The sequence below is a fragment of the Glandiceps talaboti genome, chromosome 13 (genome assembly GCF_964340395.1).
Source record: "Glandiceps talaboti chromosome 13, keGlaTala1.1, whole genome shotgun sequence".
NCBI classification, from domain to species: Eukaryota; Metazoa; Hemichordata; class Enteropneusta; family Spengelidae; genus Glandiceps; species Glandiceps talaboti.
In genome coordinates, this window is record NC_135561.1 from 18,462,098 (window position 1) to 18,479,239 (window position 17,142).

At 34.1% G+C, this 17,142-nt stretch overlaps 1 protein-coding gene across 1 annotated transcript in view; it reads left to right on the top strand.

Annotated features, from left to right (window-relative positions):
• Positions 1-17,142, top strand: part of LOC144444490 (proteasome inhibitor PI31 subunit-like) — a 32,312-nt gene that overhangs the window by 3,049 nt on the left and 12,121 nt on the right. Inside the window, exons 4-5 of the mRNA XM_078133920.1 lie at positions 371-589; positions 2,667-2,816. Coding sequence (XP_077990046.1) covers positions 371-589; positions 2,667-2,816 — 369 coding nt within the window. The remainder of the gene's footprint in view (positions 1-370; positions 590-2,666; positions 2,817-17,142) is intronic.

Sequence of the window (17,142 nt, forward strand, 5' to 3'; positions counted from 1 at the left end):
TAAAATTTTATTTGAAATATCGACAAAAATAAGATAATGATATTAGAAATCCAGTAAATCATGAAAAAAATTATGTACATTGTATTCCTTCTGGACCCTGTGATCAATCAATGCTGTTGCAATATCAACATGATGTTGTTGCTATATCAACGCAGTGTTGCTGCTATATCAACCTGATGTTTTTGCTATATCAATCAATGTTCTTGCTGTATCAACCTGATGTTGTTGCTATATCAATCCAATGTTTTAGCTATATCCAACCAGTGCTGTTCCTGTATTGATCAACATAGTGGTGTTGCTATGTCAACACAATCTGTACAAATCCATGCATAGTCATTTGTAATGTGTATTGTATGCGATTTCTTTATAGATCATACAAAAACTTACAAGAACTTCAAGATCAATTCAAGACTGAGATTGTCAATGAACTCCACAAAGATGAAGCTAAGAAACCGAAAGAGAAATACACATCATCATTGCGAGATGATAGGTTGCCTAGCAGCAGTAGAGAGGATAGAAGACCTGATCACAGCGACCCCCTTAGAGTGGGACCCCCAAGGAGGCCGTATGCTGAAAGACAACCAGAATGGTAAGCTGTAGATCACAGTTTTTATAATTTAAATCTGAAAGGTGACATGTAGACTTGAGTCAATGAGTGATAGATATTCTGTTCTGTGTTACCATGACATTATTCATGACTCCTGAGTACATATTCCTTTCACTGCAAAACATCTCTCATGAATATCCATTGTGCAAACATAAATATATTATTTCTACTGACTCCCATCATGCAATACTCCACAGCAAAGATACCCTATAAAGGCACAAGATCGACTTAATGTTTCTCTGAAATCACAAGTAATTGTAAGTGATGTAAAATAATGACATGACTCTCCGGAACTCACAGTGTATGAAAATGTCTTTATTTCCAGGAGTGGTGTTTCCATTAAAAATTTGGTGAGATAAATGGTTCTCTGGTTTTAGAAAAAGTTGGTCCAGAACAAAATAATAAATCTGTTTGATTCTTATGGCTCCTCTAATAGTAATAAGATAATATTAATGGAATCATGTGACTTTATCTTAAAATGATATTTTTTTAAATGAAAAAAATAAAAGTAAAGTAAAGTAAAGATCACTGATGAATTAATTTAAATTGACTACCCATATAATTCCTAAGTCAATGTCTGTATACATTTTTTAAAAGTCAAATCAATTTTCCCACATTACTAAGGTAGAATGCACCTTGAGATGAATTTCACTTCGAATAAAAGTTCTTCATACCTCTTTGCGCCTCTATCTGACAGAAATTAGTTTCAATAGTACTTTTAGTCACATGACATTGTCTGATCCAATTAAAATTGTGAAATTCTACAGATAGTGAAGTCCATGACACAGACTAACACTTTCTCCTGTTATGTTGCCAGGGGTGAACCAAGTAATCCATATGACACAGACTAATATTTTCTCTCGTCATGTTGCCAGGGGTGAACCAAGTAATCCATACATGACACAGACTAATATTTTCTCCTGTTTTGTTGCCAGGGGTGAACCAAGTAATCCGTATGACACAGACTAACACTTTCTCCTGTTATGTTGCCAGGGGTGAACCAAGTAATCCATACATGACACAGACTAATACTTTCTCCTGTTATGTTGCCAGGGGTGAACCAAGTAATCCATATGACACAGACTAATATTTTCTCCTGTCATGTTGCCAGGGGTGAACCAAGTAATCCATACATGACACAGACTAATATTTTCTCCTGTCATGTTGCCAGGGGTGAACCAAGTAATCCATATGACACAGACTAATACTTTCTCCTGTCATGTTGCCAGGGGTGAACCAAGTAATCCATACATGACACAGACTAACACTTTCTCCTGTTATGTTGCCAGGGGTGAACCAAGTAATCCATACATGACACAGACTAATACTTTCTCCTGTTATGTTGCCAGGGGTGAACCAAGTAATCCATATGACACAGACTAATATTTTCTCCCGTCATGTTGCCAGGGGTGAACCAAGTAATCCATACATGACACAGACTAATATTTTCTCCCGTCATGTTGCCAGGGGTGAACCAAGTAATCCATATGACACAGACTAATACTTTCTCCTGTCATGTTGCCAGGGGTGAACCAAGTAATCCATACATGACACAGACTAATATTTTCTCCCGTCATGTTGCCAGGGGTGAACCAAGTAATCCATATGACACAGACTAATATTTTCTCCCGTCATGTTGCCAGGGGTGAACCAAGTAATCCATACATGACACAGACTAATATTTTCTCCCGTCATGTTGCCAGGGGTGAACCAAGTAATCCATATGACACAGACTAACACTTTCTCCTGTTATGTTGCCAGGGGTGAACCAAGTAATCCATACATGACACAGACTAACACTTTCTCCTGTTATGTTGCCAGGGGTGAACCAAGTAATCCATACATGACACAGACTAACACTTTCTCCTGTTATGTTGCCAGGGGTGAACCAAGTAATCCATACATGACACAGACTAACACTTTCTCCTGTCATGTTGCCAGGGGTGAACCAAGTAATCCATACATGACACAGACTAATACTTTCTCCTGTCATGTTGCCAGGGGTGAACCAAGTAATCCGTATGACACAGACTAATACTTTCTCCTGTTATGTTGCCAGGGGTGAACCAAGTAATCCATATGACATCGGAAGAGGAGATCTTGATCCTTTCCATGCTGGAGGTGGAATGTTGATGGATCCATCAAGGGGTGGATTTCCAAGGGGAGGGATTCCTGATCCAAGTGCTGGCCTACCTGGAAGATTACCAAGGTATGTTCCATGATATGACAGAACCCCATGGCATAACGTGCAAGTGTGGTGTACTCAGGGTATTTGGGTGAGTGCTTGTAGTTTTCTCTGTGGTCGTACTTTCATGAACATAGTGAAAAAGCAGCAGAGAACACTATAAGCATGATTGCAAATATCCCTGAGTATCTACACTGGAACTCACATGGCATGGGGTTGTGACTACCTACACTGGAACTCACATGGCATGGGGTTCTGAGTACCTACACTGGAACTCACATGGCATGGGGGTTTTGTTATAATTACATATGTTTATCTGAAACAACAAATTTCTACAACAAATGACACCATGCAATCATGCACTTTCATGTAGAAGGAACGATCATGTCTGATTTGCATGCAGGTATGACGAAAATCCGAGATTTCAAAGAATGTTTATGAGACTTTGCGATTAACATATCACGTTGAAATTTTGACAGTGACATGAGAATACTTTCTTCTGTATTCATTCATTCAGTTGATTTGTAACAAAGTTTTTTGGCACTGAAACCTTAGCAACCAGCAATTTCACCATCACTAATGCAAACAAGATACCTAACCTTAGATGTAACGTTAAAGAAATGAAAATAAGACCTGATATTCAAGAGATGTTCCCCAATACTTTGAAGAATTTTCAACTGCCTGGAATAAGTAGAATGTGTACAAATCACAGTTAGATTAGATAGCGCCACCAAGTGACCAGATTGAAAAGAATGTTGTACACCATTTGTAGCATGCAGGGATTATTATGGATGCTTTAAGTTTAAACATTGTTTTCCATTTATGTAAATTTGGCTAATATTGAATTTGGAGCTTCATGAGCACTACCTAGTTAATAACTAGTAAAGATATGCTAATGATGTGCCAAACACCAGGAATAGGAACAAAAGAAGTGACAAATATCAATTTCCCATGGTGCCAGTGAATGTCAACTGCCAAAAAAGATCAATTTCACTTCACTTTATTTGGGAAAGACCAAGTTTGCAGAAATTTAAACACATTTCAAAACACTTCACTTTGCATTTATGACAATGACAGTTATTTAAATTTAATTTTAAATCCCCCTTTTATACAGACAGTATGAAGCTAGTAAGTGACCCAGTAACTGCTATGTGACCATTACTTAACCACTCCACTAAATGAATGGTATTCAAAACCCTACCTGTCTTATCTTAGAATTATAAACCAGCTCATATATACTCAGGCAATTTAACAACCTTATGATAACATGCATATCAGTCATTTCCCCATTTATGGCCAAACAAATCTCTTCTTATGCCAACAGTGCTCAAACTGAAGTTAGAGCCAGTAGTTGATTGAGGATGCTAACAATTTGTCAACACAATAATCTGTAAGCTGTGATTACGTCATGTACATTGCCAACATTTGTGGTCCATTAATTAGCCCCACCAAACCCAAATAACACAGCATAACTGGGGTTGTTCCCTAGTGCACTGATTATGTCATGCCCAGTAGTTGTCATGTGACCCATTATGATCCCAAACTGTCATGTGGAATAGGAATACTTGCAAAAATAATTCAGACTTGGTGATGATTTCACTGAACAGTGCCCTCTATGGTCAGAAATAATGCAGACCATGTATCAAGGTGTTGACCTGTGTTTTGATACTTTATTTAGGCTGCCATCTAGGGCAAGTAGGAATGTATTACTATGGTTATGAAAGTGTCGTTTTTAGTTTTGTTTCTACATTGTATTTGAAATATCCTCAACTGAAACTTTATCTGCATTTAAATCAGCGCCACCATTATTCTAAAGAATTCAAAATTAAATATTTCAGTTATATGAATGAGGCCTGAGACCTACATATATTTTCTACTGGACCTGGCAGCCTTCCACTGATTTTCTGTCCACATCCCACTTCGATGTTCGGGCGACAAGTGTTGTTGCTTGTCCTCGTATGAAACGGTGGTGGCTGTTCTTGTGTCAAGAACAGTTCACCCAAACACACCCCAAGTGAATACATGTATTTCACTGAGCAGCGCCCTCTGTGATCAAAAAGGTCCTAATGTAACAAAAATTATCGAAAATGAGGACACAGTGACATAAGTGATATTACACAATGTAATGCTACTGGTGATAAATTACATTTTACTACTTTATGCGTATATATTACTAACTTTTTCAATAACAGTTTGGTTTGGAGCCGTATCCAAAAGTGATCAATTGAAGCTGAACAAGATCTTGGCCACTGCATCAAAAATAATCGGCACAGATTTGTTATCTCTAGAAAATCTCTACTACCAACGAATTGTCAGCAAATCCTCTCTTATTGCTATTGACAGTACGCATCCCACAAATAACCTTCTTCAGTTGCTCCCTTCTGGCCGCCGCTATCAATCCTTAAAAGTCAGGTCTGTACGTTTTAGCAACAGTTACTTTCCATGCACAGTTCAGTCACTGTCATGATAATCTTCTAATTCACTATTGTATAGTTTTAACAGTCTTAACAGTTTTACTCTTGTCTTATGAATGTCACCAGTTTTGGTGTTGTCTTGTATGGATTGTAGATTGTTTGAATGTTCTGAGCGACATCGCAACATTTTCCTAGTGTATTTTTTAAATAATGCATAAAGGCAATTATGATTATAATATCAATAATATCAATATATGTAATGTTGACATTTCCAGACTATTATATTATTTAAAACGTACATATCTTATTTTGCCTCTCTTTGCCTTAATACATTTTGAAACTGTATACTCATTTTTTCAAAGTACAGGAATAGATGTAGATTGAATAGATTGAAATGTTAATAAACTCATACAACCTCCGTCATCTTTTATCGTTGCAACACATTTTAGCCTAAGGGGTAGACAAGAATGACATAAATGATATATTAAAAACATTGCATGAAGATAGGTTTCAATTCTATTTTATATAGAATAATGATAAATGAATCAGAGCTAGAATTTGGCAAGAATTTAGGACAAATAGACTACTAAACATTGTATCTAGACTACCAAATTAGCAGTAGTCCAGGGTTAGACTACTAAACATTGTATCTAGACTACCAAATTAGCAGTAGTCCACGGCACATAGACTACTAAACATTGTATCTAGACTACCAAATTAGCAGTAGTCCAGGACACATTAGATTATTAAACATTGTATCTATACTACCAAATTAGCAGTAGTCCAGGATACATAGACTACTAAACATTGTATCTAGACTACCAAATTAGCAGTAGTCCAGGATACATAGACTACTAAACATTGTATCTAGACTACCAAATTAGCAGTAGTCCAGGACACATAGATTATTAAACTTTATTTCTAAACTACCAAATTAGCAGTAGTCCAGGATACAGAAATCAGGTGCTTTCATTAACATAGATTGACTACACATTGAATTTATACAATACCGGTTACATGTTGTGTTTGGCTTGTTCACAATTCTCTTAATTTACTTCTTTTAAGCTTCTTGAAACTATTACAAAATAGAAGGGTCATCTTGACTGACAATTCACTTGTTTTTAGATTGAAAGAATATGTTTTTTAAATTCCCAACCTAACTACCCAAATTTCTGAGCGTATGTTATTTGAAACTCAGTGTGGTTCTCGTTACCTAAGATAAGTAATCAACATATAATCCAACAATCTGCTGTCATTTTTTATCAAAACACATCTCATTTACCAGGCTACAAAACGATAATCCAAATAAAAAAACAACTTCAGACAAATGCGGATGTGGTTTTACAGAAATAAAAGATAATTTATGGCACGATGTGATCTAATTATAGTAAATTGTGTATTTGTGAAGAATGTGTTGAAACTGTATCTCTTTCCTAGTAACAATAATGAGAATGAGAAATGTAAGTATGTAAAACACTTTATGGTGTATTTAGGATCATTGTAAAGCTGTACTAGCTGCAACAGGAACATTTTTTAAAACTGTTTTGTTGGTGTAATGACATACTCATAATTAATGTACATCATGAAGAACAGTAAAGTAATGAATCACCTGTGGAAAAAATGGATCTCTGTAGCTGTACTTCAAAAAGTAAATCCAATCTAAGTGATTTTTTTTTATCTGAGGATTGGATATTTATTTTTCGATTTTTAATTTATAAAACAATTTTATCATGGCTTCCTACTTGAAAAATTAATGTGAAAAAACATTTGCTAAGTTTGTAATTGTAACTCAATACATAAAAAGCTAAACATTGTGTAAAAAGTGTGTTATTGTATGTACAATAACAAACATTTTACACATTTATCAGTCTTTTGCCATTTATTGAGTTACAAAATAGGACTTGGCATATGTTGTTTCACATTGATTTTTCAAGTAGGAAGCCATGATAAAATTGTTTTATAAATTAAAAATCCAAAATAAATATCCAATCCTCATCCATATGGCCACTTTAAGTTTTCTAAGTCTTAAAGCAATGTATTGTAATGATGTTTCCAATAACAAAGTTCTGTGTAATGTCACACTAATTGCCCACTGTATTTGCTAAAGTGGTAAGGGAGAAGATAGCTTCTGTGGCAGGCAGGATGGCTTACCCGGTATGCATTCTTACTACATAGCCTGCAAACCCAGTACTGTAAATTTCAGTATTTTTCATGGATACTGATTGGTTGAATAAGTCACATGATACCTATCACTTGTCACATTCACCACCAATTCTATAGAGGCTACAGTGGAAAGAAATCTGGTCAAACTTTGAAACAAATTTCAATACCATGTATTATAATGTTTGATAGGGAAGCCTTGAATAAGAATTAAGTACATTGTATAGAATCTATGTGTGTCAACTTCAATACTTTTAAAGTTTCCTTTTTACCTTCTTCTGTGTGTAGAGTAAACTTGAGCCACCCACAGTTGTTACTTCATGCTTGTGTTAAATCAGCCCAATACATAAATAATTCTGCCAAATAATAAGTTAATGTTTATTTTTGGCTGTTATATAATGTCCAAATATGGTACATTTGTGACACTGCTAGTCTAGAATTCAGTCCTGAGTTATGTAGGGATTTTGGGCGCTTGATATTCCCCTACAATGGCATATAGTGGAATTATAGCGAGAGCAAAAAATCCCTAAATCACTGAAATCTAGACTAGGATAGTAGGATACTATCTGTACGCTGTTGTCATCATTATAAGAGTTGTGGGTGTACTTCCTTTGCATGAACAAATTCATGACTTCTCCTTCCTCTAAGCATAGAAGAAGGAGAAGTGTTAAATTCGACATATTAATATTTGAAGCTACTGAGTGAAAATCTGGGAAATCACAACTTGCATATACAGATTTCCAAGCCTTGTAGCATAATGGGAACTCTTGAAGAACTCAGTTTGGTTTTATTTACTGACTACCCTGATACACTGTTGTTGTGTGGCAACTCATACATGAGATGAATTTTAAACAAATCATGCACGACAGAGGTACATTCAATCACATTATGGTAGAAGAATTCTTTTGTTCCCCCCCCCCCCAATCATCTATCAGTATTTAGCCAGATAACAGCTGTTCACTGTGTTTGAGTTGCATTACACAATATGAGTTAATAACATATACACCTGTCGCTAATACTGTTACATGTCATGAGAAATATACACTCACATATTTTATGTGTGGTGTTTTCGATGATTGATGGCTTTCATTTTGTAGTGAAATCCAGAATGCTACTGCTACTATATGTGAAAAGATGCTAATTATGATTGTGGTCCAGTAAAGTCAGCTGACTATATATGTAACCTTGACCTTTGTTGCCAAGGTCAAATATTAGTGATGGATGAATTGATCAATTGATTGGTACACATAATTGATAGAGTGATTGATTGATCGATTGATTGATTGATTGATTGATTGATTGATTGATTGATTGATTGATTCACATGATGGGTTGATTGTTAGATTGATTGATTGATTGATTGATTGATTGATCGATTCACCTGATGAGTTGATTGATTGATTGATTGATTGATTGATTGATTGATTGATTGATTCACCTGATGGGTTGATTGATTGATTGATTGATTGCATTTTTGTTGTCATTTATTGCAGAAAAATTGTTCAACTGTTGTTTACGGTGGCTTGTTCATGCCATAGGGTGATTTTTAATTCCTGACATTTGCACCTGTGAATTTGTCAGTTTCTTGTCAAAACTGAAAATGTGGAAAATACAAAACTAAAGAAAAAAAGTGAAAATGTTGGAATTTCAAAATCAACCTGAAATAACATCCAACATGGTGGAAATTATTTATACTGCGATGGAAATTCTTTACACCATGTTGATATTAGAGTACAATAAATCATCATTAGAAATGGTTATCATTAGTGGTATAAATAAGACTAAATGAATATAATTGTGTGAATCATGGTGGTTACCTATTAACCTGTACCATTTTATCACTGACACTAACTGTTATTAATGAAGTTAGACTAAAAATATCTCAAAATTAGAATGGAAATAACCCCCAACCTCAACCACGATTTCATTGTTGACGTTTTTAATGAAGTTACACCAAATATATATCTCAAATATAGCATGAAAATAAGCACTTAAACCCCCACTCCACATGAAAATAAGCAATTAAACCCCACCCCACATGAAAATAAGCAATTAAACCCCACCCCACATGAAAATAAGCAATCCATCCCACATGAAAAGCACTTAACCCCTACCCCACTTGAAAATAAGAAATTAAACTCCACCGTGACCCCCACAAACCCATCCCCACCTCCATTACTGAATTGAACCTGCCTATTTTTTTTAAAGTCGTTTTTAATGGCATACCATAAATGGGACAATAACTGTCATATAAAGATTGTGTGTGTGTGTGTGTGTGTGTGTGTGTGTGTGTCTGTCTGTCTGTCTGTCTGTCTGTCTGTCTGTCTGTCTGTCTGTCTGTGTCTGTGTCTGCCTGTGCATATATGTGTGTGTGCATAGGTTTGAATGAGTGCAAACAATCATCACACATAGGTCAAAGTACACATTTATTGTCAACCATTTAGCATGGTAATAAGTATCATGTGTTATTAGTGATACATTATTTCAGAAAGATTTTCTAGTGCCAAATAAAAATCAGATTATTGTACCTATGTATGGTCTACTGTTAGAATTATTACAGGAATAAATTAATGTTTTAAGACTTCTGTCAACTGTCCTGTTTTACCAGATGGCAGAATATTGTCCCCAATATATTTACAACAGTCATAAGTTGTTTCCATGTCCAATAAATGTTCTGTTTTATTGAATATTTTATTGAATATTTGCTATTAGAGTGTATTAGCTTACAAAAAAGGTATAAAATCTAGCACTATTAGAGTATTAAACTGTGCTGAGCTAAATGTGAAATGGGTGACATGGTAGGTGGGGGTTATACCCAGTATATCATATGGTTTATGACAAGGGCTGAAGTCTATGAATATTGAAAATTGGGCATTTTGAACAGATCACATGTTACTTTAAATCATGAAGTATATTATATATATATAAGAAATTTTTTTTTCTTACTATTTGAGATGGAAAGTACATAGAGTTTAATTGGTGGGTATCAGAAAAATAACATAATGTTGGTCGATTGTCATCACTTTCATCTCATCTTCTTCGTGTTCCAAGGGTATCTACAAAGACCTTTGATAAGAGATCTTTCTCTGGCACATCAGTCCTACACCATGGAGCAATCTTCCTTTCAATCTCTGCCACTCCAAGTCTCTTACATCAATCCTGCCGCCATTCTTACAAGATCTATCTCTTTAAATAGTACTTTCATCCTTCTCCAATTGCCTTGTAGCCAGCGTCTGTGAATCCATGTTTCCCAGTAATTTTATCCATTTACTTCTGCGCCTTGAGCTCTGCTTGCAGAGATTAATGGTAAGTGCAAATTTTGGCAAAGTAAATGTGTCAACAGGATCAAAAGGTTGTTTCTTCTAGCTGCATAAATTTGCCAAATAGTAATGAAAATTAAGTTTGGTTAAACACATTGGTATAATGTTTCTTTTGAACGTTAATAGACTTTTACAGCTATCTAAAGTTGTCAGTTCTCTAATACTGATCTCGGTACGGTTTATAATCAACTTCCCATTTCAAAACTTAAGTGATGATTTTAAAAAAGTGTTATTTGGTAAAAAATTTAAACTCCAAAACTGCTTGGCAGATTCTTCTGAAAATTGATAGGAGTTTTTGTAGATGTGTCCAGATGAAGAATTATTGAAGGCAACATGACCTGATTGTTGATATGCAAATGAAGCTTAGAAATGCGATTTGTTGTCAAAAAGTTAAAACTTCAAAATTACTACCTGGCTAATTTTCAGTAATTTGGTGATGATGTTTCTTGGGGTATAGATGAAGAGTTGTTGATAAAACAATTATACAATCATTAATATGCATTTTGATTCTGAGTTTTGGTAAAAAATTCAATCGAAAACTACTTGGCGAATGTACATACTAAATAGGGGAATACCTTCTTAATATAAAATAACAGCATGGATTTTAATATCAGTTGTGTACAATGCCATTGGCGCTATTTTTAATTAATTGACACACTAAACAAAATGTGATGTCATGATTATATATCATAATTATACAAATTATGTTAAAGTGAAAATTTGGATATATAATTCAACATACTGTAAATCTAAATATTAATTTTCACCTCTAGAAAATTTTGTTGATTGTACAGTCTTCAGCAAGTTCTAAGACAATTTTTTTTATGAATTACAAGACTGGTACACTGTGTTTATATTACAAGAAGGTATTTAGTCACTACTTATTTTTTGCGTTTTCTTTTCCTTAAACATATAAAGTGAAGATGTAAGTCTTAAGTGAAAATTTCTAGGTTTTTAGTAGCATTTTAGGATTTGAATGATATTAGAGTATATAACCATTAATTGTGTGATCAAGGACCATAGTAGACGGATCAAAACGTAGCAATCGTTTCCAATTTACTGTTCCAAGGTAACTATATTTTACTGTCTAACATTAAAGTCCATAAACTTGCAGACTGTGTACCTTTCAGTGTACAGTTGTCATTATTAAGGAAGTGATCAGGGACCTTTTATATCCTTGTTACTAGCCTTGACGGACAGTCATCCTTTTAAAAAAATTACTCCCTCTCATTTACATATGGTATCTATTTCTAATAGTATAATTTATGTAGATTACACATAACCATTACAATGACGCTAATTGACAGTAAACACATTTTTGGATCAGAAGTATTCCATGAATTGTATTTCTCTCACAAATTTGATAGGAATATTACAATAGTATAAACATTGGATGTTTGATGTGAAGAAAAACATTGGCCGCAGAACGTCTGTATGGAGTTGCAATACATTTCAATGGTTTATTTCATTTAGACTAAATGTAGCAAAAAATGCAATCTTGCTATTTGAAGTGTGACATATGCAGTTTCTTGTTGGTTTCTGCGTGGTTGTATCAAACAGAAAAGCTGCATGGTGTTGTGAAATTCACTGTATTGTATGATTTTTCAGGTTTAGGGTGATTGAATCAACTGCAAATTTTGCAGTGATTTGATTTGAAAATAGTACTAGGAAAAAATAAACAAATACTACTGGGAGAAATATAGTAGATGTGGATGAGGAAGGAAAGAAAATATATTGACTTGGGACATACACAAAGGGAAATACTTCGCAATATTTCATGTCAGTATTGAAAAATAATTGTGTGTTTTTAATATTGATTATGATTTTACTATTGTGATAATTTTAACAACTTCTTACAGGTGAACAAAAAATTTTATGTTATGCTTTAGTATGAAATTATGAAAATTAACATTGTCAAGGATTCCTGTTTATTGTGGAGAAAACTTTTCTGTACCCACAGAAACTTTCAAAGTGACATTTTCTGATAATAAACAAAAGAAAAAAAAGACCAATCAATCACGACGAGGCATTTGTAGACCTCAAAAAAATCCACAAAATTGGATTGGACAAGTATTTTTTGATTTGGGCTAGTACTTTTATTTTCTAATTGTCCAATGAACAAGAGAATTTATTGAAAATTATTTCGACCTCTGCCATATCACTTTATTGCATCCGTCATATGATATCAATTTAGTCACGTTTGTGAATATTCTTATATAAAAACCCCAAATATAACTATGAAATCTCAGAAACATAATTATGATTTTGAAAAATGCAGCCATGAGTAAATTTTGACAAGACACTTTGATCATGATATCTTAGAGTCTAACTAACAGCTAGATGCTGTGATGTTTACTCAAGTCATTTCTTTGTGGTAACTATGTATATATATGTATATGTAAAAATGGCATTCTGTACATACAGGACAGTCCATACATTCCTGTAGTAGTGTGGTGTCTATATACAGACTTTGATTTGATATCAAATTTCAAATGTTAACAAAATATTTTGTAAATTGAAAAATATCTCATGTGTCCTTTGATTATTCTGTCTGTCTGTCTGTCTGTCTGTCTGTCTGTCTGTCTGTCTGTCTGTCTGTCTGTCTGTTTGTCTGTCTGTCTGTCTGTCTGTCTGTCTGTGTGTCTGTCTGTCAGTCAATATGTCTGTCTGTTTCAGTCAGTCAATTGGTCTGTCTGTCTGTCTGTCTGTCTGTCTGTCTGTCTGTCTGTCTGTCTGTCCTTGTATTGTCTGCCCTTATATTGACAGATTTCATACATGCACTCCTAGAGTGTCAATCTAGTTACAGGAAAAGTTGAATTTCCTGGTGAAAAGTCATGGAAATAAAATTTGTGAAATTAAAATGTTGAAACTTTCCATTGCATTACAAGTAGATTTTCCAGCACAACAATATATTGATGAGATCAGCTATACCACAAAATACTTCTGGAAAATGAGATTGCCATTCAAATTTAGCACAAAGATTAGATTCTATTGAGGTCATATGCATGACTCACTTTATTTCATCCATCATATGAAATTAATTTAGTCATGTTTATTGATATTTCTATGTAGAAACCCAGAATAGGCTAAATTTGTATGAAATCTATGGAACAATAATGTCACACAGCAGGAGCAGCTGGGAATGCATTTTGACAAGACACTTTGTTCATCAGTGCACATATGTTTAATCCACAATCCTTGACGTCACATCATTGGTTACCTATACATGTATTCTGGTAGCTGTTGTACAAATGATAAATACATGTAATTGTAAACCTGGAAATTTTTGCTTAAATCTTATTTTGACCTATTTTGCTGGAAAATAAACAAATGAAAAAATAAGTAGTGACTAAAATACCCTCTTCTTCATGAATACAATGTACCAGTCTGGTGATTAAAGTGTAAAGTTTATTTATTTCCTAAAGTGCCATTTCTATTTTTAGCAAAACTGAACTGATAATGTTCAATAGTGCTATAGGTGTGGTGCAGTGTCTGTCCATCTGTCTGTCTGTCTGTCTGTCCTTCTGTCTGTGTGTGTGTCTATGTGTGTATGTGATTGCCTCAGTATTTTTGGGGGACATTACTTGTGGTGTCTAGTTGGGAAATTGTTCAAAGCAAAATGATCGCATCGCAGGTGTGTGATTTGGGTCAAAACATGTCATTTTTGTTTTTAAAAAAAAATTATACTCAAATACTACTAGGCAGATTGGTCTGAAATTTGGTTAGAACATTCTTAGGGGTGTGTAGATTAAGATTTGTTCATGATATGATGATTACATGAGTAATATGCAAATTAGGGCTAAGTTGTGTCTTTTTTGGTCAAACATCTTTAATTCCAAAACTACTGAGCAGATGGGCTGAAATTTAATGGGAATGCATTAGGGGGTGTACAGATGAACAGAAGATATATTAAGCATATAAAATTATAATGATCCCATCAGCAATATGCAAATACGGTGTAAAAATTTGAATTTGGTCATAAACTTATATCTCAAAAAGTACTTGGTCAATAAGACTGAAATTTCAATTTGTGAGATGGTTTCAGCAGTGTTATTCTGTAGATTTTGTTCAAAACATGTTGGCACAACTGGCCCTAGCAACCATGACCACGCCCTTAGCAACAACCAAATGCCAGTATATTTTGCTAAACTAACATCTGGTACATGGTACACAAGTGAGTAAACATTCAAAAATTGTATGCAGATATCCCTAGCAACCATGACCACACCCATAGCAACAGCCAAACGATGTTGTACCTTGCAACATGACCATGCCCATAGCAACAGTCAAATTATCATATATATATTGCAAAGATAACAACAGGGATCAATAGACAAATGAATAAGCATTCAAAAAATGTATCCAAATACTTACGAACAAGACCACACCCATAGAAACAGCCATATGATGATGTATATTGCAAAGATAATGTGAGGGATTCATAGACAAGTGAACAAACATTCAAAAAATGTAGGCAAATATGTCTAGCAACATGACCATGCCCATAGCAACAGCCAAATGATCACATATATTGCAAAGATAACAACAGGGCTGGATAGGCAACTGGATGGTCATTCAGCAAATGAACACCTTTACCTAGCATGGATCAGCATGTGGATAAATTTTTTTTGTACAGTGGTGTTACAAAGCCATTGGTGCTATTTTTAATATTCAAAAATGCTGTTCATACAATTGATTTAAAATCATGGTGAAATGACAAAACAAAATAGAGCTAAAAAAACCAACATAATTTAGTGAAAATTAGTCTTTGGAGAATTAGCCGAAGACTGTAAAATGACAAAACTGCAAAATTTACTAGCAGTGAAAATATCCAGGTTTACAGTACTCTAAGTTTAATAATTCAGCGAATTTATTGATTTTGTACAAAATCCTGGTACAGTAGGAGTGAGAAAAGGAGTGTACAGTTTTCTAAATGTAAATACAGTGAGTTTCACAATACCGTGCAGCTTTTCTGTTTTGATACAACCACGCAGAAACCAATAAGATACTGCATATGCCACACTTCAATAGCAAGATCGCATTTTTTGCTACATTTAGTCTAAATGAAATAAACCATTTCAATGTATTGCAACTCCGTACAGACATTCTGGTGCCAATATTTTTCTTAGTATCAAACATCCTTTGCAGTTTTCATTTGACGTCTGCTTGGTAGAATATATAGTTCATTTCACTTATACAAAATGTAGCAAGAAACTGTACTCATTCAATCTTGATATTTTAAAGTGTAGCATGTCCAGTTTCTTATTGGTTTCTGCGTGCATCAAACACAAAAGCTGAGTGGCAGTGAGAATTCTCTGTAAATGTATATTACAACAGTCTTTAGAACAACCCATGTAAGTGTAGACTTAGTGTGCAGAAGGACTGACCCAAATCATTGTATTCTTGAATTAAATTGGCCATATGGATGAGAATTGGGTATTTATTTTTTACTTTTAGTTTATAAAATAACTTTAAACTACATTTTTCTACTTGAAAGAAAAAACAACGTGGTAAGACATATCAAGTCCTTATTTGTAATTCAATAAATTGCAAATATTAATACTAATGTGTCAAATGTTTGTTATTGTACATACAATAACAAACTTATTACATATTTTTTTTAGCTTTTTGCAATATATTGAGTTACAAACACAGACTTGGTCAGTGTTGTTTCAGGTTCATTCAAGTAGGAAACACGATATAAATATTGGTAATAAATTAAAAAATCTGAAATAAATATCCAGTTCTCATATATGTCCACTTCAACTTCAACACCATAACATTCCTATTGGAGCATCTTTTTATCTAGCCCAGAGACTAAATTGTAGATTTACAATCTCTAGATATCGAAACCAACAATGGTTACTGTTTAACTAAATCTATTTCAAAATAGGAAGTGTTCATCTCTTCTCTTTTTTTCACTTAGTAAAGGTTAAAAGTCAACAAAGATCACAGATAAATATTTTTTTATTTTTTTATTTTTATTTTTTTTACATATTCTGTGTTATACTACTGAGCACCATGTAATGTAGGGCACCTAAATACCAGTCATTGACCTGGCTGTTTATACATAAAGTACCGTCTTTACTTCCTATTCAACTAAATGTCTTTGTACATCAATATTTTTCAAACCAATCCCTTAATAGAAAAAAAAAGGAAATCCTTTTTGTTAATAAATCATCAAAGTAAACATCACGATAATGATATATGACAGTATTATTGATAGGCAATGTGAAATGTGATAGTATGGAGATGGGTGTGATGTTTTTCAAATGAGTTATTGCACGCGATGGTATGTTTAAACTGTGTTGTCATTATGTGGTACCATGGTAGACTGTCTAGTCTGTATATGTCAAAGAGCCTATATACGTAAATGTTTATTAACACTACTTTTCTTTGTACACTATTCGTCCTGATTGCTTGAGAGCAAGGGATATTTTCATTCCTCTTCTCCTC